Here is a 27530-nt window from a genome sequence, read left to right as displayed (position 1 = left end):
GGGGGGGTCGCGGGACGATTTATTCGGCTGAGATGTGACTTATTTTTAGGGTTCCGTACCCAAAGGGTAAAAACGGGACCCTATTACTAAGACGCCACTGTCCGTCTGTCTGTCACCAGGCTGTATCTCATGAACCGTGACAGCTAGACAGTTGAAATTTTCACAGATGATGTATTTCTGTTGCCGCTATAATAACAAATACTAAAAAGTACGGAACCCTCGGTGCGCGAGTCCGACTCGCACTTGGCCGGTTTTTATTATTACCTATAGTTTATATGGTGGCTGTAGCATAGTTTAGAGTAAGAGCAACTTAGACTGTATCCATCTATTACGGAGTTATATCTTAACCTTTGGTTTAACGTTGATCGAGATTTTGATCCCAGGTAGCATTTATACTATTTTATACGTCATTGTGACGTCCGTTACATCATTATGACCTACAAATGACGTCACTTGTACGTCGCTGACGTCACTTTGCTACCTGGGATCACTATCACGCACCCACCGTTAGTGCTGGACTAAGTTAAAAAAAAACATGGTGATATAGCACCATATGTACTGTAAATACATTTAATTTAAAAAAAAAATGCCCGCAATTTTTAAACTACGGTGTTCGCGGTAGGTCCTCTGAGGGTCTCTATTGTTTGACATAATTATTGAAAGTCATAATGTAATGATTGTCATATTGTCATTAGTCATAATTTGGTTTTTCTCAGAAACGCGTAACTTTTCAGGATTGCCATAAAACAAACCTAACCTAACCTAACCTATCTATAGGATAACCCGAGGAAAATCCTGAAAAGTTAATAGTTTCAGAATTATCACTAATGATAATATGACAATCTTTACATTATGACTTTCAATAATTATGTCAAACAAAGGGACCCCGTGCTCTGAACCCACTAGGCCTTGAGAGTCCCTGGCGAGCTCGGCCGAATTGTACCTTCCCATACAAACGTAGTTCCGCTCTCATTTTAAAACTACGTGTTGGATTGTAATAAAACTTTGCACATACAATCACATGAGGTATATCTAGGTCTGAAATTAGTTTTTATAGCTCCAGTTTATAAAACAAACGAAATAGAGCAAAAACAAGTTTTGTATGAAAAACTTAAATTCGCTTTATTTTTTTTAACTATGGTATCTGAATTCTGAAGCTACATAAACTAATTACAGACATAGATATACCTTATGCTATTGTAAGTACAAAGTTTCAGAGCAATCTAGCTAGTCGTTTTAAAATGAGAGCGGAACTACGTTTGTATGGAAAATAAAATAAAAAAAACCGAGCTTGCCGGGGTCTTTTTTTTTCAGTTTATTTAGAACACAAACAGTCACATATACACACACTTAAGCTTATAGTTCGATCTTATGATCTACGTGTAACGAGCGGGAACGCATGACGTTTCTGTAGTACTTGGCTGACGCTTTAGCGGTGCGCGTGCGCCGCGGGTCGGTGAAGTCCACGGCGTGCAGACCGAAACGAGTCCTGTAAGCAAATATGGACTCCCAGGTAGGAAAGTGGCGTCATTATGACGTCAATTATACATAATAATGACGTAACGGACGTCATAATGACGTATAAATGCTACCAGGGATGTACGGTGTTGGTAATAAGGAAACGGGATGGTCATAACAAGAATGCAAAGGGATGGAGATAACAACTTATTTTTCACCACAGCAGCTCGAACAAGCCTACTTTCGTCACTCCCTGGAGTGAGAAAAGTGCGACTTTCCTCACTCCAGGGAGTGAAACAAAGTAGCTTTTTAATTTAGTGAAGGCCATAAACTGCCACTTCATACGTTTATTACAAATTCTTTTTTTTTTATTCTGTGTAATTCGAAATACATTATAACCTTTAATATGTTTCTTACTACTGAGGTGAAAAATTATATGTGTCACACGAGAGCAAAGTTATTTTACATCTCGTGTTTTTGAGTCCCTCGCTACGCTCAAGATTCTAACTTAGAATCACTCGCACCGCTCGTGATTCAATTATAGAATCTCTAGCTTTCTCGGGACTCAAAATAAACACTCGCAAGAAAAACCACCTTTCCTCTCTTGTTGCACAAATAACTATTTACTATAGGCATTGTATTTATATCGGAGCATTGTTTATTATGGCGTAAGCGCCATCGACAATAAGGTCCCTTTTTATAGAAAATACCACAAATTAAGATTTCATATACCAAACTGTAATTCCGTAGTTTTCATATAACTAAGTAAATATAGTGAACTTGACCAATCACGTGGCGCCGCGGTCCAGTAGAAAAGACACCAACGCGCGACTATTTCATGGGTAATAAGTAGGTATTCACATACATATGTGCCATTCTCAATCAAAAGGGTACTTATTGTCGGTTGTCAATAAAGCGTTATTTCCATATAGCATTAATTTGAAATCAACCTTATCGGCAAGCGACAATGTGGTACCTTTTGGTTGAAAACGTCACATATTATGCACGCGTTGATGTATTTTGTACTACTCTGAGATAAATAATAAGTATTTACTCAATTATTTTGGTTTTATAGTTGAAAAAGTAGTATTTTAGATGACTCGTAGAAATAGTTATTTGTTATACAAGGGTGCAAAGTTGTATTTTACCCGCGAGTGTGGAATTGAAACACGAGCAAGCGAAAGGATTCTATAGTTGAACCACGAGCGAAGCGAGTAGTTCTAAAATAGAATCCTGAGCGTAGCAAGTGTTTCAACACACGAGAAGTAAAATACATTTGCACCCGTGTGTAACACAAAACTTTTCCCCTCACTATAGCGAGGAAAGTGCAACATCCACAGGCGTTAGATCATCTTCATCAACTGGAATCACGCATTTTTTTACGATTATACGATATTATAACAGAAAACTCTGGAAGTTGTGTATTTTTACGTGTCGGAGTCGGTGAGAAAATTTTTGTTGACAATGTTGACATTTCTGACGAATTGACGATGCGTTTTGAAATTGCATCGACTCAACTTATGCGTTCAGAATTACATTCAACATCATTTAAAAAAACAAATGTTTCTTATGGAATTTAAGGTTTATGCCTTAAAATAATTAAATAAAGCTAAATTTGGTATTTTTTATTAAATTCTCAAACCATTTATTTAATCATGATTAATATCGAACGCACCATTATTATGAGCGTTTTACGTTTTGTTTTCTGTCAAAAGCTACCTAAACACGCTCCATCCAAGGTCAAATTACTTTCCCCGCTAGTGGATAAAATGCGTTTTTCTCCGCTTGTTTTATAAGACGGCTTTCCGAGCTAGTGAGAGGAAATAGTAGATTGTTAACCAAGGGATGAAAGGCACTCATTTCTGCCGAGGTATTTTGGTGCTCGAACGCAGTGAGAGCGCCAATAGTCCGAGGCAGAAATGATGCCTTTCACCCGAGTTAAACACTCTACTTTTCATTTCGAATACAAGGAAAGTAAAATGCATGTGTTTTTTTTAAAACATGACAAGTATACATTTTTATAGTATTTCTTGAGGGTACTTTCAATTAACAATTCAGGCAAAAGTATCGTTATTTATGGAATGGAGAGTCAAATATTAGAATGGAAATTGTATAACAAATCCATTTAAACTCAAATTTCAATTGCGTATCGTAAAAAAAATAAAAATATCGTACTTCGAACGTAAAATGCTCTAGTGCAGACACGTATCATTTTCTGCACACCTTTTAGAACAACAATGACCCTCTTTCAGAGCATGAGAAATGAAAAAGTATTGTTTACTTACTGGTATCCATCTCGCCATTCGAAATTATCCATGAGTGACCAAGCCGTGTAGCCAATCACTTTTATTCCATCCTCTATGGATAGAAGTACCTGAAATAATACAGATTCAGCTATAGTCACATAGTCACCCATGTATTTTCAGGGTATAATATAAAATTTCATTTCATTTCATTTATTTCGTTGTAAAGTCATGTCATAGTAAATTAAGCAGTTATTCAATAAAATACAAGTCAGACCATGACACCCTGTAAGGGCAAACAACATTAACTTAAAAACTAAACTATACAAGTCTTTCCATTTATAAATAACAATTAATAATATATTACAAAAAAAAATTTATAAACTATCGTCATTAAGAAAATCCTTGACCGAATAATAACATTTTCGCCTCACTAGCTCAGAAAGCCGTCTTTTATCCTTAAAAACAAGCGGGGAAAAACGCATTTTATCCACTAGTGGGGAAAGTATTTTAACCTTGGTTGGAGCGTGTTTAAGTAGCTTGACAGATAACAAAACGTAAAACGCTCATAATAATGATTCGTTTGATATTAATTATCATTAAACAAATGGTTTGTGAATCTAATAAAAAATACCAAATTTAGCTTTATTTAATGATTTTATGTCATAAACCTTAAAGTTCCATAAGAAACGTTTGTTTTTTAATAATGATGTTAAATATAATTCTGAACGCACAAGTTGAGTCGATGCAATTTCAAAACGCATCATTGACATTTCATACGTCAGAAATGTCAACATTGTCAACAAAATTTTTACTTAAAAACTTCTCACGTAAAAATACAGAATTTCCAGTTTTTTGTTATAATATCGTAAAAAAATTAGTGATTTCAGTGATGAAGATGATCTAACGCCTGTGGATGTTGCACTTTCCTCGCTATAGTGAGGTGAAAAGTTTTGTGTTACACACGGGTGCAAATGTATTTTACTTCTCGTGTGTTGAAACACTTGCTACGCTCAGGATTCTATTTTAGAACCACTCGCTTCGCTCGTGGTTCGACTATAGAATCCTTTCGCTTGCTCGTGTTTCAATTCCACACTCGCGGGTAAAATACAACTTTGCACCCTTGTATAACAAATAACTATTGTGATTAAAATACATTTATATTGGGGACTGTTTTTACACATCTCTAGGTTAGTCTTTGGTAATTGCAGTTTATTTCTATATTGTGTTCTAGTGTTTTCCTTGTCTTGTTTTAATGTGAATAGATTTGAATTTTCCCGAACAAACAGAGCAGCTTGTATACCATAGGTCATATGTTATGAAAGTGAAGGAAGCGAAAGAGGTATGTCAGGATCGTAGCAAGTGGAAATCCGTGGTCTCTGCCTACCCCTCCGGGAAATAGGCGTGATTATATGTATGTATGCATGTATGTACTATAGGTTTACTGTCATTAGGTACAAATGGAAAATCGTCCACTTGAAATGACCATTCTGAAGTTGGATCAAAAGTAAGGGTATGTGCGCACGAGCAATTTAATAGTCGCCAGGCGATTTATTTCTCTTTACGACGAGTAAATCGGCTGGGGACTATGGTTGTGATGCGCGCACGAGAGCGACTTTTGTGTCCGCAACTATTTTGTCTTTCACATTAAGCTTATGGGCATATTAGTTAGTGTTTCCTTCTCGATACCCTTTTGGGAGCGTGTGGGGGGCTCTTCCGCATCCCTGCTGTGGAGCCTGTGTAGTGTCGCACCCCACCTTGTGGGGTGGTCGTTCACTTGTGGGGACGGCTGTGCAATCTGGTGTAAGCCAGCTTTATCACTACCAGCCGTTATCCAACCCCACGACCCTTACCGCCTGGGGATACCGTTTGAGCGGGGCCAGGTTTCGGGGCCGCAGTGAAGGCGACCGGCAGCTTAGGCTGCCTATAGGCCTATGTGTTGGCATCATCCGATGTGTGTTGTGTTGTCGTCTTCTTCTTCGCTGTCTTCGTTGTCGTTGTGATGTAAGAGGGCTCGGGGGAGATGCCGAGCCCCGTATATGTTATCTTATCTTTTACCTGTTCCAAATAATCGCGGATGTAGCTGACCCGCCCCGTATCATTGAGGGTGTCCGCGCTGGAGCACCCGTTTTCGGTGATAAGAATCCTCACGTCGCCGTACAGCTGACGCGTCAAGTTCAGGTTGTGCCGGAGCCCTTCTGGATTCACCTATAAGATAATAATAAATAAATAAAATAAAAAAGCCTTTTATTTCGAGTCCAAGTTAATTACATTAAATAAGTCAGTTTCGTTACAGTAAAGCATTTATATAATTTTATGTATTTTTAGTATGTCAATTTAAATAAGTAAATTTTTCACATATATTATTAAGTAATTTGATATTATAATCTTATAACAAAAATTTAGTTTGCGGACAAGAACCCCTCATCGGAAGAAGGTAAGATAATAATACAAAATATAAATAAATTGACTTGTATTTTTAGTCGCTTTTGGCGACATGTTTCGGATTCTTTGGGAATCCTTCCTCAGGCACGACTGTCCGCGGCGGTTGTACGTCGTGCACATGTCGCCAAAAGCGACTAAAAATACAAGTGAGTGAAACCGTTCTCATCTAAATATTTTGGAATATGTCTCGGTGATTTATGAAAAAATTTAGAGTTTTATTAGGTAAATTCTTTCACTTAAAATTTAAAGTTCCTATTAGCACACTTAGATGTTTATACATGTCACTTGTAGATTCAATACTGAGCTATGCTCTTGACAGCTATGGACTCACAACTAAGACCAATATCGATAAATTAGAAAATATGCAGATCAGATTTTTAAAACTACTTGTTAACCATAAAACTAAACTCAAATGTAAAGGTAACTACAGACTTCTATTCAAAATTTGCAACATCTTACCTGTCAGTTTAAAACATAAATACCTACTTGCGATCAATAACCATGGCCGGCAGGAGCTTAGCTCAGAGGATGCATTAACACCAGTTAATCACACTTACATCACAAAGGCTGTGACTTCAGGCAAACGATGCGTTCCTAGAATTAATAACTACTACGGGGATAGAACCCTTAGGAAAAGAATACCATATTTGCTTAATAGTTTGCCCGAAGTCATAAGATGTGAAAATAAGAAGTCTAAATTTAAATCTATGTTAAAAATACACTACCTCAATATTTTGTAGTAATTGCACTACTATAAAATTAAGTTAAGTACATATGTAACTAGAGACTGATGACCCCACAGTCAAACTCATTATTGAGTTTTGCCGGGCTATGATTATTGTATGAATACTCTGTATTTTATTAAATAAATAAAATAAATAATAAATGTCTCACGATAGTTTGTTCGATAAATAAATTGGTGACCGAAGAGCTGGCGGCGTGGCGGCTTCCTCGCACAACGTATCCGTTCACAAGAAAGCACACCTCCGCGGATGCTGGCAGTTTATATATAAAAGTTAATGTAGCTTCTTTTGTGCTTTTGCATGTCAAACGTCACTTACTCATTTTCCACAAGAAAGATTAAACATATACTTTTACATTTGGAGTTATTTTTAATATAAACCCGTTAGACCCGTTAACAGTATCAGCATTGCGATACAGCGAGGAAATGCCGCCAGCATCCTTGGTATAGTCGAGTTCATAAATATGTATACATTTTTTCACCTCATTGCATTGAATTAAGGTGAAGAAATGTATACATATTTATGAACTCGACTGTACAATGCCTCTAGGGCCTATTTTAGATTTAAGCTTAGTTATTAATTTCGTTTACGTGTACCACTGTTATGTCTGCCTGTCACCAGGCTGTATCTCATGAACCGTGATAGCTAGACAGTTGAAATTTTCACAGTTGCCGCTATAACAACAAATACTAAAAAGTACGGAACCCTCGGTGCACGAGTCCGACTCGCACTTGGCCGGTTTTTTTTTGGGGTTGGTCTCATAAAAGTTGCTCAGTATGACCAATACACGGTGGCTATAGTTATTTGTGCAACAAGAGAGGAAAGTTGTTTTTTCTTGCGTGTGTTTATTTTGAGTACCGAGAAAGCGAAAGATTCTAAGTTAGAATCTTGAGCGTAGCGAGAGACTCAAGAACACGAGATGTAAAATAACTTTGCTCTCGTGTTGCACACATAATTTTTTACCTCAGTAATGAGAACATATTAAAGGCTAAAATGTATTTCGAACTACACAGAATAATACAAAGAAACAAAAAAAAATTGTAATAAAAGTATGAAGTGGCAGCTCATGGCCTTCACTAAATTAAAAAGCTACTTTGTTTCACTCCTTGGAGTGAGGAAAGTCGCACTTTCCTTTTCGCAATACAATGAACGGCTTGAACAAAAGCACTACACTAACCTTAAGCCACTCTGACCCGTCGCTGGCCCACTGTTCCTTGCTCTCCAGCACAGCGCCGACCTCTTCAACACTCTCGAACATGTAGTGTCCGGGCTGCTCGCCGGGCTTTAGTGCGCGCACTGTGCGTGACGTGTAGTGGTTGAGCGCGAAGAAATCGAACGAACCTGCGATCAAACTTACTATCATCAATCGAATCAATCTTTGAAAATAGAATGTGTCGTTTTCAAGCAAAAGGTACCACATTGTGAATCGCCATAAGGACGCTCTGACAGGTTGTACGTATAGATACAAGCAATTTTCGTCCTTATGGTAAGCGACAATGTGGTACCTATTTATTGAAAACGTCACAAATACCCTCCTGCTTCCTAAGTTATGAATGTTTTCTATGTAGGTAAGTATTTAAGTTATTATTTAAATAATTATTTATATATATAGTTCACAATAAAAATTACAAAATAAAAATTGTTACAAAAGTTATTATTTTACAGTAAAATGGTACTACTTTACCGCACTAGTGCGATAATTAGCACATTACGTAACTATTACGAAAATTTTAAGGTTCATTATGTACTGTAAAACGGGGGTCCCTTTGTTTGACATAATTATTGAAAGTCATAACGTAATGATTGTCATATTATCATTAGTCATAATTCTGAAACCGTTAACTTTTCAGAATTTCCCTCAGGTTATCCTATAGATAGGTTAGGTTAGGTTTGTTTTATGGCAATCCTGAAAAGTTACGCGTTTCTGAGAAAAACCAAATTATGACTAATGATAATATGACAATCATTACATTATGAATAATTATGTCAAATAATAGAGACCCGTAAAACGTTGTAGGATACATTGTGCGAATAGCTCGAAATACATATAAAAACACAAAAATTCGCGTTTTCCCAAAGATAAGAACTAGCTAGATCGATTTTTCGCCCCGAAAACCCCCATATAGCAAATTATATAGTAAGTGAGTAAATCTTTAAGTACATTTACCTGCAATAATATGTTACACAACGAAGGCCGCAATAATATCTGACAAAACTTATTTGTACAGCCATAAGAGAATGTCACATATTTTTGCGGCCGTCAAAGGGTAACATTTTACCTGGACTGTACTTAAGTAAAACATCGAAATCGTTAGAGCCGTTTCCGAGATCCCCATCATGAGGATGGGGATCTCGGAAAAAGGTAGTTTTTTTTAAGGTAAAAGATTACCTTTTATCATCTGGATCTCCTCAGGTGTAAGAGCAGGTAGCCTGGAGCGTGGGTATCCCTCCTGCTCACTCTTCCGTGCCATGTACGCTTTCAGAGTGGGCGGCCAGCCCCCCTCCGCGGAAAAAATGGGGTAAGTGTAGCGGCTGAACTGAATTTAAACAAGATTTTTTTTTAGATTAGAAACCTACGTTGTAAATAGGTAATAGTTATTTGTGCAACAAGAGAGGAAAGTTGGTTTTTCTTGCGAGTGTTGATTTTGAGTTCCGAGAAAGCGAAAGATTCTATAATTGAATCGCGTGCGAAGCGAGTGATTCTAAGTTAGAATCTTGAGCGTAGCGAGGGACTTAAAAACACGAGATGTAAAATAACTTTGCTCACGTGTGACAAATATAATTTTTCACCTCAGTAGTGAGAACATATTAAAGGTTAAAATGTATTTCGAATTATACAAAATAATACAGGAAAAAAAAACGAATTTGTAATAGAAGTATGAAGTGGCAGTTCATTACCCTTCACTAAATTAAAAAGCTACTTCTTTTCACTCCCTGGAGTGAGGAAAGTCGCACTTTCCTTATACTCCAGGGAGTGACGAAAGTAGCCTTATTCGAGCTGCTGAGGTGATAATATTATTTTCCCCTCACTAGCTCGGAAAGCCGTCCATTATCCTTTAAAACAAGCGGGGAAAAACGCATTTTATCCACTAGTGGGGAAAGTAATTTGACCTTGGATGGAGCGTGTTTAAGTAGCTTGACAGATAACAAAACGTAAAACTATGGATGGTATAGAAAGGATCGCAATCTCTTATGGCAGAATTGTTGTAAAACTGACCGCGTTAAGCTTTAAATAATAGTTCCTAATCTCTCCGGTGGCGCTAGTTAGGCTCTGGGACATGAGTATAACATGAACCATATAAGGCAACAAATAACCCGACCAAATTACGTAGGTTGTTTTTGGTAGTATTTCGGTGCATGGTGGCGCCGCCTAATTACTGTTTTTTGATGGTCACTTTTCATACATAGAGATTTGGCTCCTTTATACAGTCTCCATGCGTAAAACGCTCATGATAATGGTTCGTTCGATATAAATTATCATTAAATAAATGGTTTGAGAATCTAATAAAAAATACCAAATTTAGCTTTATTTAATAATTTTAAGTCATAAACCTTAAAATTCCATAAGAAACGTTAGATTTTTTGTAATGATGTTAAATATAATTCTGAACGCACAAGTTGAGTCGATGCAATTTCAAAACGCATCGTTGACATTTCATACGTCAGAACAGAAATGTCAACATTGTCAACAAATTTTTTATTGTTCTTCTCACAGACTCACGTAAAAATCAGAATTTCTAGTGTTTTCTGTTATAATATCGTAAAAAAATGAGTGATTCCAGTGATGAAGATGATCTAACGCCTGTGGATGTTGCACTTTCCTCGCTATAGTGAGGGGAAAAGTTTTGTGTTACACACGGGTGCAAATGTATTTTACTTCTCGTATGTTGAAACACTTGCTACGCTCAGGATTCTATTTTAGAACCACTCGCTTCGCTCGTGGTTCAACTATAGAATCCTTTCGCTTGCTCGTGTTTCAATTCCACACTCGCGGGTAAAATACAACTTTGCACCCTTGTATAACAAATAACTATTTGACCACACCAGTTCGTAAAAGCTCTATTTATTCTTCGACTAGCTTTTGTCCGCGACTTCGTCTGCGTGAAGCTATAGTAATTTGGGTAGCTTATTTTTTATCCAATCTGCTTTTTATCGATTCCCCATATAAACTTCCATCCCCCTTTTCACCCCCTTAAAGGATGACTTCTGGGATAAAAACTACCGTATGTCCTTCCCCGGGACTCATTTCTCTACCAAATTTCAACTAAATCGGTTCACCGGCTTAAGCGATAATAGGTAACAGACAGACAGACACACTTTTGCATATATAATATTAGTATGGAAGTATGATGAGAAAGTTGTATTTTATGCGGTGGAATGGACTTTTGGCGTTTGGTACTTATTGTACTTATTTCCGTTAGTAAAGAAATTACTCGGTGATTTTCTAGCAGCAGAGGCCCGTTTCTCAAAAGCTCGTAGCTTGTTATACAAGTGGAAGTCCCTTTCTAACAAAAGCTGTCAAAAAGTGAGTTCCGCTTGCATTACAAGCTACAAGCTTTTGATAAACAGGGCTATAACCGCGAAAAATCGAAGTTCGCAAATTGCGGGCATCTGTCTGTCTTTCTAATTGCGCTTTCATTGGAGTAAAAGAGAAAGATCCCCGCAATTTGCAAATTTCGGTTTCGGCCCCTCAGGGCACAGCCGGCCTAGCCAAGGTGACAATCGCTATCGCTTCGACAACGAAACGCTTTGTGTCTCTCTATCACTCTTCCATAATAGTGCGACAGTGACAGTTGCGTTTCGATCGCTACGGAGCGTTAGCGATTAGCGTGTTGGCTACGCGGCCAGAGCCCTGTTTATCAAAAGCTTGTAGCTTGTAATGCAAGCGGAACTCACTTTTTGACAGCTTTTGTTAGAAAGAGACTTCACTTATTACAAGTTACAAGCTTTTGATAAACGGGCGCCTGGTCTTAAGGCCGTTCCATCGGTTTGCCGCTGTCTTTGTCACATTTCCCAAGAAAGAACGGGAAAGAACATACGCGCCAAGTGTCAATCTTGATCGAATTTTATCGGTTTTTATTTATTTTAAAAACGTTACCTTACAATATCGAAATTCTAAAGCTATGAAATTACTATTTATGTTAAGATTGTTTTTTCTTCTTTTTTTGTTTATAGTATCACATAATAAATAACCGAGTAAAGTAGGATTAAAAGTCCGAGTTAGAGGTTACTTTGGGAATTAATTGTATCGAGCGAAGTGTCATAATTCGTGTATCGGAAGCTATTTTGTTAAAGATAATATAGTCAAGAACTACATATATTTTTTCTACGTCTACGAATATCAACGCCTCTTAGAAAAACATGATCATATAAGGAGATTTTTCGCCTTAAACGTATAAGTTCGCTGTATGTAAAATTGTATGATATTTGTCCTATAGGTAGACTTACAGCATATTCTCTGGCCAATAGAGTCAACTCCAAGTCAGCTTCTGTTTTCGGCTCCAACCAAAACTCCTGATTCGTGATAGATACTTCGCCTGCCAAAAAAAAACATTTATTTCGGACGATACAATCCATGTTTTGTACAAAATAATAAACACACTAAAGGGGCCCACTAACTATCAGTCCGCCGGACGATATCGGCCTGTCAGTTAGAACCATAGTTACTTATACTAGAGCGGTACTGTCATAGTAAATTTTGTAACCCCAGTTAATTCACTGCCATCTGTCGACACACTTTAAAACTAAAAATGAAGATTTATAAAAATACGATAAAATGTATTTAAATATGGATAAATGTGTTTTTTTTATTTGCATTAATTATTTTTATGATTTTGACCCATGTTCTTTCACTGATATGCGTTAAAATTGTTAAATAACCAACGAAACCGTCAACGCCATCTATACGACAGTTGGCCAAAACTAGTAGCGCCCTCTGAACGAGAATCAAATTTTCGTGATTTTCGAGGCACGTTTTTTCCTTAGACTGTATCCATCTATTACGGAGTTATATCTATCTTTGGTTAGAACAAAAATTTGACAGTTCCGAACAACTGACAGGCCGATATCGTCCGGCGGACTGATAGTCAGTGGGCCCCTTAAAGAAATTTAATAATACATAAATAGATCGTACTTATATATATATATAAATATATATTTAATTAATATTTTATATTCAGTAATCAATATTTATGAAAGCGAGGACTTTCAACATAGATTAAAAAAAACATGTTTTGTTAGTTACAAATATACTTAAATTACTATATTAGTACCTAAACTAATATGTTGGGAGGTCCAGTGCCTAATTATTGCACTGTCCCATCTCCCAGCCACGACGGCCAGGAGACTGTGGCGGCTGTCGCGCACCCTTCGGAAAATATATGGGGCATTTTGTATGTATGTATGTATGTATGTAAACACTTTATTGTACATAAGACAGATTACAAACACAATAAAAGAACATAAATATATACAATGTACAAAGGCGGACTTATCCCTATAAGGGATATCTTCCAGTCAACCTTTGAGCAATTGAGAATGAAACAATAAACAGATCAAGATAGACAAACGAACACTATGAACAGAAAGTAAATTATGGTTCAATTATTACAAACGTAAATAATTAAAACCTGTAATCTAGAATATAAAATAAACTTATATATATACATTTTCTATGAAAAGGGACCTTATTGTCGATGGCGCTTACGCCGCACAGCGTCGCGCGGCATTGTATTTATATCGGAGCATCGTTTATAATGGCGTAAGCGCCATCGACAATAAGGTCCCTTTTTATGGAAAATACCACATATGTTAAAGTCACACAAAGCTTGCCGCCGCCATATAATTTAAAATTTGAAATTACGCACTCATTTAAAAACCGGCCAAGTGCGAGGGCCTCGCGCACGAAGGGTTCCGTACCATTACGCAAAAAACCGGCAATAAAATAACGTTTGTTGTACGGCCCACTTAAATCTCTATTTTATTCTGTTTTTAGTATTTGTTGTTATAGCGGCAACAGAAATACATCATCTGTGAAAATTTCAACTGTCTATTCGTGAAATACAGCCTGGTGACAGACGGACAGACAGTTTAAGTGGGGCTCCCATACAACAAACGTGATTTTTTTGTCGTTTTTTGCATAATGGTACGGAACCCTTAGTACGCGAGTCCGACTCGCACTTGGCCGGTTTTTTTTTTCATCAGGATTGAATATGCTAGTGATTCTGAGTTGAAAGAACCCAAAAACACCAGGATCTGTGAGAATCAGGTTTTCAATATTATTTTAGAAAACGCCCTATAGCGCTGAAGCGCTGATGGCCTAGCGGTAAGAGCGTGCGACTTTCAATCCGGAGGTCGCGTTTTCAAACCCCGGCTCGTACCAATGAGTTCTTCGGAACTTATGTACGAAATATCATTTGATATTTACCAGTCGCTTTTCGGTGAAGGAAAACATCGTGAGGAAACCGGACTAATACTAAGGCGTAGTTTCCTCTCTGGGTTGGAAGGTCTGATGGCAGTCGCTTTCGTAAAAACTAGTGCCTACGCCAATTCTTGGGATTAGTTGCCAAGCGGACCCCAGGCTCCCATCAGCCGTGGCAAAAATGCCGGGACAACGCGAGGAAGATGATGATTTTAGAAAACGCCAAGCGTCTTCGCCCGTGGTACTTCACGTTATGCCACTCGCTGCAACTTACCGCCATATATAGGTTTATATTCCTCATCATATATCCTGTATGCCACAGCATGCGCGAGCAGGACGTGTTTCGTACACAACAGCGCTCCTATCTCGTGGTCCTGAAAACGAAGCTTCAATAAACACAAGCTAAACTCAACTAGGGAACAATAAAATAAAACTATGAAAACGGATTATATCGCGTATATTGAATTTATAATACATCCCGACGTTTCGAACCCTTTACAGCGTTCGTGGTCAACGGGTGACTGACTGATGTATTATAAATTCAATATACGCGATATAATCCGTTTTCATAGTTTTATTGCATGAGTAACTATCGCGTTAACCGAAGACAATATGAATGATTTTATTTGCATATGAATATTGGGTTACATATGTAGGTGTTGGGTATTATTGGGTATTGGGTATTGGGTAATATTATGTATTTTGTATTGTTTTGTAAGTGTTTTTGTATTTTACTTTTATATCCATATTATAAAAACACTAACATAAGAAAAATAATAAATAAAGAGTATAATAATAGTGGTTCACCTTCAACCCCGGAGCGATAATGTCCCTGTAGGCGCCGTCACAGACGAAACATGGCTCGTTGATGGTAATCCAGGTGTTGACGCGGTCAGCGAAGAGGAAGAAGGCCACACGAGCGTAGTCAGCAAACCATTCTACTACGAGGGGGTTCGTCCAGCCTCCTGGATACACATATTTTTCATAAATCATAAAAGTTTATTGCAAACCATGGTACAGTCGCCATCAGATATATCGGAGCGGCCGAGGTGCTCAAAAATATCTGAACACGCACCTAGCGCCTTGATAATAGAGTCGTGTTCAGATATTTGTGTTCTGATGGCGACTGTACATTATGTTGTTACAGATGATTAAAGTTTCACAAGGACCCTGACAGGGCACGTATATTCTTAATAGTTATTTGTTATACAAGGGTGCAAAGTTGTATTTTACCCGCGAGTGTAGAATTGAAACACGAGCAAGCGAAAGGATTCTATAGGTGAACCACGAGCGAAGCGAGTGGTTCTAAAATAGAATCCTGAGCGTAGCGAGTGTTTCAACACACGAGAAGTAAAATACATTTGCGCCCGTGTATAACACAAAACTTTTCACCTCACTATAGCGAGGAAAATGCAACATCCACAGGCGTTAGATCATCTTCATCACTGGATTCACTCATTTCTTTACGATATTATAACAGAAAACTCTGGAAGTTGTGTATTTTTACGCGAGTCGGTGAGAAAAGTTTTTTAGTAAAAAATTTGTTGACAATGTTGACATTTCTGACGTATGAAATGTCAACGATGCGTTTTGAAATCGCATCGACTCAACTTGTGCGTTCAGAATTATATTTAACATCATTATAAAAAAACAAACGTTTCTTATGGAATTTTAAGGTTTATGACTTAAAATCATTAAATAAAGCTAAATTTGGTATTTTTCATTAGATTCTCAAACCATTTATTTAATGATAATTAATATCGAATGAATCATTATCATAAACGATTTACGTTTTGTTATCTGTCAAGCTACTTAAACACGCTCCATCCAAGGTCAAATTACTTTCCCCACTAGTGGATAAAACGCGTTTTTCCCCGCTTGTATTGAAGGATAAAAGACAACTTTCCGAGCTAGTGAGGGGAAAAAATACTTCTTAAAACCAATGCAATGGGGTGGATAACAATTTTTCACCTCAGCAGCTCGAACAAGCCTACTTTCGTCACTCCTGGAGTGAGGAAAGTGCGACTTTCTTCACTCCAGGAAGTGACCAAAGTGCGACTTTCCTCACTCCAGGGAGTGAAACAAAGTAGCTTTTTTATTTAGGGAAGGCCATGAACTGCCACTTCATCCTTTTTTTTCTGTATTATTCTGTGTAACTAGAAATACATTTCAACCTTTTTAATATGTTCTCACTACTGAGGTGAAAAATTATATGTGCAACACGAGAGCAGTTATTTTACATCTCGTGTTTTTGAGTCCCTCGCTACGCTCAAGATTCTAACTTAGAATCAAACTCTTCGCTCGTGTTTCAATTATAGAATCTTTCGCTTTCTCGGGACTCAAAATAAACACTCGCAAGAAAAAACAACTTTCCTCTCTTGTTGCACAAATAACTATTGCCATTATAGATGCTGGTCTTTCAGGAATTCTAAAACAGAGTAGTAGCACGGATTATATGTGGTATTTTCTATGAAAAGGGACCTTATTGTCGATGGCGCTTACGCCATTATAAACGATGCTCCGATAGAATAGAATAGAATAGAATTTGTTTATTCATTATAAAAACACAATACAAATTTGTATCACAAACTTATACGTATTTTAAATAATTATCGTCAAACATCATAATATTCATAATTATATAAGTACATGTACTTTACAATTTATTTGAACTTAAACTAAGGACAAATTATATTTACCTACTTACACTATTTTTTCTTTAAATCGACGTCAAATTTAGAGTAGTCATTTGTGAGGTATTCTTTAACGCTATACAGTGTGCGAGATAATAGCAGCGTTTTCAGGCGTATACGAAAAGAACTCTCACTTTCGATATTCTTTACATGGTAAGGTAGTTTATTGTAAAGTTCACAGCCCATTGCATTTGGCAAGCGTTTTGAAAGTTTCAGCCTGTACACATTCGGTACTATATCAAGGGATCTTTTGGTATGGCGAGGGTTGCATTGAGACCGTGTCTTGAATTCGTATATGTTCTTATAAATACACTGCCGCGCGACGCAGTGCGGCGTAAGCGCCATCGACAATAAGGTCCCTTTTCATAGAAAATACCACATATAATAGTTCTTACGTAGAAGGCTTTCTGAATTAAAAGCATTTTTAATTTTGTAGTAAATATGTTATTAGTTGTGATATTTCGTATATTTCCGATATAAGTATTTGAAGGGTACACGGAAAGAACATGTCTAGTCACTTTTACTGGAAAATGAGATTTTCATTTAAAAATGTAGAGCTCTTAATGAACTATTAGTTATATCTTTTGCTACCACTGTATAATAGGTATATGTAACACAACTTTATTTTTTAGTTAAAAAAGACCTCACGGAATTACCATACATTTTGACATGGTTCCAAATTTTAAAACCGCGATTACTCAAAATGTTACTTAAGCGACTAGACATGTTCTTTCCGTGTACCCTTCATTTATTATATGAAGTGCACAACATGCAATAAATGTATATTATAACAGGTAAGTACCTACATTGTAAAACTAATCAAGGCTCTCAGTCAATTAATGGATAAACAAATTAACTACCATTATTTTTATTACTTTATCATGATTGTAAAACGTACCGTTCCATAATAAATTCTAAAACTGAGTAATTACAATGCTAATTTAGTAACCATAGTTAATACCTATACAAGGCAACCATACAACTGCGATAAGTGCACCTATGACTAAACCAAAGATAGATATAACTCCGTAATAGATGGATACAGTCTAAGGAAAAAACGTGGCTCGAAAATCAAGAAATTTTGATTCTCGTTCAGAGCCTAGTTTTGGCCTACAGTCGTATAGATGGCGTTGACGGTTTCGTTTGTTATTTAACAATTTTAACGCATATCAGTGAAAGAACATGGGTCAATATCATAAAAATAATTAATGCAAATAAAAAAAATCATTTATCGATATTTAAATACATTTTATCGTATTTTTATAAATCTTCATTTTTAGTTTTAAAGTGTGTCGACAGATGGCAGTGAATTTACTGGGGTTACAAAATTTACTATGACAGTACCGCTCTAGTATAAGTTACTCTATGACTAAACTAATGTAATAAAATAACGGCACTCCAGAGTAATCAAAAGTAATCACTTTGTTTATAAATCCTGCATAAAGTGACCGTGTATTATTGCTTTTGTGGCCACTTTGTTACATTCTAAGGCTGATTTTAGTGGCACGCGGACCGTCCGCGCGGATTGCTCCGCACCACCAAATTGTATGAGAAAGCGGACGTCCATAATATTGGTCCGGCGCGGAATATTTTGACTCTTGACTCTAGTACTGCAATGTTCTGCCCCCAGAGTGCAGCACTAGCCTTTTTAGTAAACCATAGAGTAACTTATACATACTGTACCTTTTTTGTATTATTTTTAAGTATTTTTTCGTACTAACAAACTATGGACATTTATTCGTCTGAAATAAATGCATTTCTTTTTTTTACAGAGGACCTACCGGGAAACGCGAATCCAAAATGTCGAATCGAACGCCACCAATGATGCCATATGGCATCAAGATATGGATAAATAGATACAGAAAAAAACAAATATTTTATACATTTTACCCCTATCTAATATCCGATATCGGATAAAACCGCTCCGCTGTCCGTCTGTCCGTCTGTCTATCACCAGGCTGTATCTCATAAACCGTGATAGCTAGAAAGTTGAAATTTTCACAGATGATGTATTTCTGTTGCCGCTATAACAACAAATACTAAAAAGTACGGAACCCTCGGTGGGCGAGTCCGAATCGCTCTTGTCCGTTTTTAGGGTTCCGTACCCAAAGGGTAAAAACGGGACCCTATTACTAAGACTCCGCTGTCCGTCTGGCTGTCTCCAGGCTGTATCTCATGAACCGTGATAGCTAGACAGTTGAAATTTTCACAGATAAGTAAAAAAAGTACGGAACCCTCGGTGCGCGAGTCCGACTCGCACTTGGCCTGTTTTTTTTTTTTTTTTAGAAACAAACAGTCTCTTATATTAATAAGTTGTTACAATATAGGGTAATAGACTTATAGACCTACAGTATCCTAAAAAATAGTATGAAAACCATGTGACTTATATAAATACTAAATTAGACTAGAAATAGAAATTCCAAGTCGTCAAAACAATGTTACAACAATACTCTTTCATTTTAACAAAAATAAAAACAAGAATGGAAAATAAAACAAAAATGGATAAATTGTAAACAAAACAAAAGTGCAATTAAAGTAAATTTTCTAATTAAAGCCTGTTAAAGCCTATTAATACACTTCAAGGTCAGGCGTTTGAAGGTACAAAACTTGTTATTGAAAATATCTAAATTTTGAAATGTATTATCATACATCCTGCAAGCTCTTCTAATGAAACCGTTTCTCGCGTATGAAGTTCGACTACGAGGAATATAAAAGAGGTTCTTCTTTCTACATGCTCGCTCACAACGACGGGGTACTCTAAAGGAAATAGATTTTAATAACTCAGGGGCGTCGATAATGTTGTTAATGACCTTATACAGAATAATAACATCAGTGTCAGTTTTTTTACGTATTTTGACACAAAATTAAACGGTCTTGCTGTCTTTATGACTAGTAATTATTATTGAGAAAAGAAATAAGAACGTACCAAGGTTCTGAAGGTTCTGCGGCAAATCCCAATGGTAGAGGGTCACTACAGGGGCTATGCCCCGGGCAAGTAGGCCATCGATGAGGGCGCTATAGTAGCGGCAGCCATCTTCGCTAATGTGGTTAGAAAAACCGTTCGGGAGGAGACGGGGCCAGCTAATGGAGAACCTATAGATTTATTTTAACATGGTACTTGATATGTATATGTGGTTTTTTCTATGAAAAGGGACCTTATTGTCGATGGCGCTTACGCCATTATAAACGATGCTCCGATATAAATACAATGCCGCGCGACGCTGTGCGGCGTAAGCGCCATCGACAATAAGGTCCCTTTTCATAGAAAATGCCTCATATAATCGGTTATATGTCATAGTTCGAGGTTAGCTATTTCGCTAACCTATCAAGCATTGGTATACCGTGAATTGTGAAATGGGGTGAGTAGGAGCAAAACTGACATTCAAACCACGATAACATTTTATTTTTACATATGCAAACTGAATGGTGTATATAATAAGTGTTCCGGACGTTTGTATTTTAGTTTTTATTTTATTTTGGGTAGTTCCATTTCATAACTTTGACGATAAACAGGAAATCCCACCTCACCCCGTAGTCCCTCGTAATTGGGGTGAGATGGGTTTTCATACAAAGGTGATTTTGAAAGATTGTTGGATCGTTTTTTTATTATTATGAGTATTACTATAGCTCCATTTTAAATTAGATTTACATTATTTTTGTAGCAGTAGCCCTAAAATCCCATCTCACCCCCCTTTCATCCCATCACTCCCCATTCATAACCCAATTCTGCATATCTTCTACAGGTAAGATTAGAACGGCTACCATGAGTTGACCCTTGTGAATTCGATCGCAGTCCATCTCGCTCGCACCGATATATTGATGCGATCGAGTTCACGCATTCGCAAGCGTAATCGTCAAAGTGTCAACTCATGGTAGCCGTTCTAATCTTGTAACATGTATTTTAAAGCTATTTTATTAGCTATTATTATTTTGTATTGCGTGTGTGGGTGTGGGTGTTTGTGTACCTGTAGAAGTCCACCCCTAACTCCTCTAGGATCTTTAGGTCTTCCTCCCAAAGGTGGTATGAGTCGCAGGCCTCGTCGCCCGTGCTGAGGTCGGCAACGAAGCCTGGTCGGGTGTGGACGATGTGGTCCCAGATGCTTTCTCCTTTATCTAGCAAACAGACGAAACGGTAAAGAGGTTAAAAAGCTACCATCAAATAGTATTTCCACAAGCTTTTATTTAACTTGCAATGTACAGTCAGCTGCAGAGAAAAGGTACCCCACGTCCATACTACAACCCGGTCACAATATCTGTGCACCTGACCTCGTGACGTCATATCGGCGGTCTGGGTACGGTGTGAAAAAAAGTTTTTTCGAGAAATGTGGAGGTGTAGCGGCAACGAAGATGCTAACCGTACTGTCGCACCGGGGAGTGCGCGGAGAGGTGACAGGGGAAGCGGGAGAGGCGCCACATTCCAGCGAGGTGCACAGATATTGTGACCGGGTTGTAATTTACAAAACTTTGTATGCAGGGGGGGTGCCCTTTCTCTGCAGCTGACTGTACCTATGTAAGTATGTATGTAATATGTATGTAACATGTTTGTAAGGGTCAAATCTTGCAAGTTAAATTTGACCCACTTCCCGGTTTCCGATGAAGCTGACAAAATTTGCATACATAATATGTAGGTCGGGTGACAATGCAATATTATGGTACCATCGAGCTGATCTGATGATGGAGACAGGAAGTGGTCATAGGAACTCTGTGATAAAACAACGCAACCTAATTGTGTTTGGGGTTTTTAGAATTGTCTCGATGAGTATTAGTTGTCTGTGGAAAGAAAAGTACAGTCAGCCATAAAAGCTTGTACGAAAAATGATTTTTTTTGCCAAAAACATTTCTACCCGTCGAGTATAATCTGTGTATTACAACTTCATATGCAACACTACAACCTTACTCTTTTCAACGTTTGATAGTCTATATGGCACTTCTGACTCGAGCATAAGAGTTTTATTTGGTAGTAAAGTTGGTTAAGACATGGATACATTAAATTAATGTGATCTATAGGCGTGGAGTCACGTATGAACTGACGGAAGGTACCTAAATCAAATAGTACATTTCGATGCTAGTGCGGAAAGTATGTCATTACTACACGAGTACCGAGATATCTTGCCACGAGCCGTAGGCGAGTGGCAAGACTCGGGACGAGTGAAGAATGACATATCCGCACGTGTATCGAACGACGTTTTTTAATACAGTTGCGAAAAAATAAGAAAAGCAACAAGTAAGGAATGGAATTCGAAACTTTTATATTATTAATTCTGTGACACTGACATCATTGACATTGACATTATGAAGAGGTGTTTTTCTAGCTTTTATTCGACTAGAATAGATATTGTTATTATTATTGAACCAACTTCAATGATTTTTTTTTTCAAATGCATGTTCTATAAGATAGAAACAATTGTAAATATTAAAACATTGTACTATTATTACCTAAATATCGTTATTTACGATTGTTTGTGTATCATATATTTATAAAAACAATATCGAGTGTTGCCTTTGGAAACTTAAAACATTCTTGCAGTAAGAAAATACGCCTCTTCTTTGACAGGCGTTCTGTTCCATTCAGACAACATATTAAGAACGGTTTTTCAACATTAAAAAATAAACGTGTTATAATACTTATAATGATGAAGAGGTAAGTAATAAAATATGAAATATGCATATTTTTCGTATTCTTACATTAACAGTAGGTTTTTATGTTGATTAGGACGTTTAAAAGAAACTAATATTAACACTCATCAATAAGTAGTCATGATTTGGAACAAGTAAAAATTTAAAAAAATTGGAAAAGTAAAAAGCACTAGTTCGCGAAAACCAATTTTCCGCACGCTAAACAGCCACGAAAAGAAGCACTTTTTGAGCAACTGTATTCAAAAAAAAAATTGATACCTATACACACTTACTTAGACGGACTCATAGCCTATTAAATAAATAAATAAACTAAATATAAGTATTTATTTATACATTTTTAAATTTTACAGATTATTAATTGTTATTGTAATGGTGGGTTTTCTATATGCATAAAATCCAAGTGCGTCATTTTGCCATGACATAATTAAAAATACATTTTATTAGCATTTGCGCTTTAAATTTACTACCAAAGAGGTTACTACTTAGTAATACATTAAATTAATGTGATTTATAGGCGTGAAGTCTTGTATGAACAGACGGAAGGTACCTAAATCAATTAAATAGACTTGAAAATCTAATAAAATCTACTTATTATATATATAAATAATATGCGAAGACAAAGGTATCATTGAGTTAAATTGCCAGCCTTTGAGATGGAAGTAAGCTCTATTCTTAAAGATATGGAGGTCGTATCGGTCCGGAAATACCGCGGAAATAACGCTTTCCTCATTGGTATTAAATTAAATAACACTTACCACTGACATTCCAGCCTCCTTCTATCTGGTAGGCGGCTGACGCGGCCCCAAAACGGAATCCTGGAGGAAAGTTCTTCAGGCACGCCACCTCCAGCGCGCGAGTCAACGCTAGAACACTAATAGCATAGAAGAGTCATACACGGCGAATACCCAACTAGCAAATTTAATTCCGCACGTGAAAGTAAGACCTACGACTTAGTGTCGTCAAAGTTACCTAATATCATTATGGCTGGCGTAAAATGAAACAAAGGTATGTTGTGTGATTTTACTTTTATTTTCTGTCACTCCAATTAAATTTGACAACCCGGCCGTCACGCGGTAGCTATTTTACGATAAATAAGTCGAATGAAAGAGATTCTGATGACTATCTTACGATAAATAAGTCGAGTGATTGCAACCGAGCTGCTATCTTACGATAAATAAGTCGAATGAAAGCGATTCTGATGACTATCTTTCAACTATTTGGCTATTCAATGACACTCTTACGATATTCTTTCAACTAAAAAGCTGAAAGAAGTGCGCCCAAATCGCGTCGAGAGAACGTCGTCGGATCCTTCTTTCGACCATTTACACAGCTATCTCTCGACCAAATAGCTGAAAGAGAAACGTAATGGTGCCTTTCTAACGACATAATTTGCCAGTTGGGTAGTTCACATCTCTACTGCTTAATTAAGAGTCTACGGCAAGCTCGGTTCTCCATACAAACGTAGTTCCGCTCTCATTTAAAAACGACTAGCCAGTTTGCTTTGAAACTTTGTACTTACAATAGGATAAGGTATATCTATACTTATATTGACCGGGATATAGACCGTGATTATCTGTTATATTATTTATGAGCTCCCGATATTTCGACGCAGTTACATGCATCATGTTCACGGGTGACTGCGTCGAAATATCGGGAGCTAATAAATAATACAAAAGGTAATCACGGTCTATATCCCGGTCAATATAAGTCTAGTGATGAGGTATAGCTATGTCTGTAATTAGTTTATGTAGCTTCACATACCAAAGTTTAAAAATACAGCGAATTTAAGGTTTTCATACAAAACTTGCTTTTGCTCTATTTCGTTTGTTTTATAAACTGGAGGTATATAAACTAATTACGTCTAGATATACCGCCGTACAAGCAATCTGTCTCTGGAATTCGCTCCCTCTGACAATCCAAGCTCCGCGCAAGCTCCAATTTATGTAGAAATATTACTTCCCTCAAAAGTTATGTTTTGAGGGTTGCGTACCCAAAGGGTAAAAACGGGACCCTATTACTAAGACTCCACTGTCCGTCTGTCTGTCACCAGGTTGTATCTCATGAACCGTGATAGCTAGCGTTGAAATTTTCACAGATGATGTATTTCTGTTGCTGTTATAACAACAAATATTAAAAACAGAACAATATAAATATTTAAGTGGGGCTCCCATACAATAGACGTGATTTCTTTGCTGGTTTTTTCCGTAATGGTACGGAACCCTTCGTGCGCGAGTCCGACTCGCACTTGGCCGGTTTTTTTGTTTATTTCTCTGCACCCATCTTGACGCTTTTCTGTTTTGCTCTAGGGTTGACTGGTAGAGACTGCCTATAATGGCATTAAGTCCGCCTGTTGTACTCTTTTTAATGTGCAATAAAGTTTAAAAATAAATAAAATACGTGCAAAATTTCATTACAATCCAACACGTAGTTTTAAAATGACAACGAAACTCCGTTTGTATTGTGAGAAGGTGAAATTCGGCCGAGCTTGCCGGGGACTTAATATTATGCACTATTTACACAGATGTATATTTTATGACTGAAATTGCTAATTAAACATTTTTAATACCTAGTTACCAACTAATAATATTTACTAGTGACTCTGTGAGCTGTAGAGCTCGCGATAAGCTTAGAAAAACCGGCAAGTGCGAGTCGAACTCGCGCACGAAGGGTTCCGTACCATTACGCAAAAAACGGCAAAAAAGTTTTTTTATCGCGTATATATATATATATCTTTACTTGAAAATAATTGTAGTGTATAACTAGCCTTATGAACCGATTTTGCATGTACAACCAGCCTTAAAGTTTATAGTCTATGATTGTTCATTATTTTAGTATGTGGGTATTTTTGCACTTTGTAATTTTTCCTCAGTCACCCGTTGACCACGAACGCTGTAAAGGGTTCGAAACGTCGGGATGTATTATAAATTCAATATACGCGATATAATCCGTTTTTCATAGTTTTATTTCATGGGCAAAAAAGTCTTTACTAAAATAAATATTTACTTTACTTTAGGGTTCCGTTATTACCCTTTAGGTGCCCTAAAAAATTAAAAATACTTAGTTCTGTGAGTCATTATCACAGTGAGCTTTACACACTTTTTTAAAATTTCCAAAAAAACTGGATCGACAAAAAAAACATAGAATCTGGTTACAAAATATCACGAGAATCGGTTGAGAATCGCCAAAGCAGGGCTCGGAACCGGTATTTTTCAAAAACCCCGAAATAGCCCAATATTTTGAATTTTATTATGCTTATTACGTAGGACTGAATCGTGTATTTAGTAAACAATTTTGCATTATTAAAACGTCCCATTAAAAATGAAATTATAAACAAAAGAACGAAAAAGAACGTAATAATACCGGTATTTTTGTATGGAGCAAATACCGGTTTCCGACCCCTGCGCCAAAGCATTTTGCCCGGAGACCTTTATTGGAACGCTTCGGGTGGCTTCGATAAATGCGAAAGTAACTGTTTTATTTTTACTCTAAAAGTCATGGTCAAAAGGGCTGCGTGGTAACGCCTATACTACAAATCATTTCAAAATATGTGCAGCTAATATAATTAGAATCGAACTTCACTTACAGGCAAAGAGGATATAATAGGATAGCGCGGTACTGTCATAGCAAATATTTTGTTTGCAGAAATCGCGAAGCGTCTGGTTGACGTAACTGTTGCCCGAAGAGCTGGCGGCTTCCTCGCACGTATCAGCATTGCGATACAGCGAGGAAATGCCGCCAGCATCCTTGGTACAACGCCTCAAGGGCCTATTTGGGGCATTTTCTATGAAAAGGGGCCTTATTGTCGATAGCGCTTACGCCGCACAGCGTCGCGCGGCATTGTATTTATATCGGAGCATCGTTTATAATGGCGTAAGCGCCATCGACAATAAGGTCTTTTTTTATAGAAAATACCACATTTTAGATTTAAGCTAGTTATTAATTTCGTTTACGTAGTACCACTGTATATATCTTGTATGTAAATAAATGGTTCTTTATTTTTTTACGATAAAATATATTATGGGAAACTCACATGACAACTGCTCGGGAACACATTTTGCAACTGACTGCAAGTTGCTGCAAGTAAAATAAACATTCACCTGCAACTGCATTATGTTATTAATCCACGGTAAATCTGAACAATTACACGTAGATTAGTTATAAGTTTATATCTTCGCGGATATTAGTTCTGATACTTCTGATCTCATACTCAAGTCATTTTAGATTTTAATGACCGCTTATACTAGCTAAATGGAATTAATTCATAATAGCGAAAACCGGCCAAGTGCGAGTCGGACTCGCGCACGGAGCGTTCCGTACTATTACGCAAAAAATCACGTTTGTTGTATGGGAGCCCTACTTAAATATTTATTTTATACTGTTTTAGTATTTGTTGTTATAGCGGCAACAGAAATACATCATCTGTGAAAATTTCAACTGTCTAGTGTCTAGCTATCACGGTTCATAAGATACAGCCTGGTGATAGATAGACAGATAGATGGACAGCGGAGTCTTAGTAGTAATATGGTTCCATTTTTAGTTCCGTAACCAAAGGGTTAAAAACGGGACCCTATTACTAAGACTCCGCTGTCCGTCCGTCTGTCTGTCACCAGGCTGTATCTCATGAACCGTGATAGCTAGACAGTTGAAATTTTCACAGATGATTTATTTCTGTTGCCGCTATAACAACAAATACTAAAAAGTACGGAACCCTGGGTGCGCGAGTCCGACTCGCACTTGGCCGGTTTTTTATTATCCTTTGGGTACGGAACCCTAAAAATTGGTCTTGATTACCTTTAGGCATTCTCTGCCAGCCGCTCACTGGGCCAAAAACAGATTTGTTTAGAAAAAATCTAGTACTACTAACGCCATCCAGTGGCGAGCGTTAGAACTA

At 37.2% G+C, this 27530-nt stretch overlaps 1 protein-coding gene across 1 annotated transcript; it reads right to left on the bottom strand.

Moving 5' to 3' along the window:
• Positions 1–690: 690 nt before the first annotated feature.
• LOC134751161 (myrosinase 1-like) lies at positions 691–26746 on the bottom strand. The gene is made up of 12 exons (XM_063686529.1): positions 26670–26746; positions 23395–23510; positions 20968–21115; positions 19929–20095; positions 15117–15274; positions 14584–14683; positions 12338–12426; positions 9279–9426; positions 8067–8230; positions 5760–5909; positions 3744–3832; positions 691–1489 (listed from the first exon to the last, which is right to left on the bottom strand). The coding sequence occupies exons 1-12, from the start codon at positions 26690–26692 to the stop codon at positions 1357–1359; spliced, it is 1485 nt and encodes a 494-aa protein (XP_063542599.1). The 5' UTR covers positions 26693–26746; the 3' UTR covers positions 691–1356.
• Positions 26747–27530: the final 784 nt, after the last annotated feature.

This window comes from Cydia strobilella, chromosome 21, assembly GCF_947568885.1.
Source record: "Cydia strobilella chromosome 21, ilCydStro3.1, whole genome shotgun sequence".
Taxonomy (NCBI): Eukaryota; Metazoa; Arthropoda; class Insecta; order Lepidoptera; family Tortricidae; genus Cydia; species Cydia strobilella.
The sequence above is the reverse complement of the archived record's forward strand: the minus strand, read 5'-3'. Positions and strand labels throughout refer to the sequence as shown.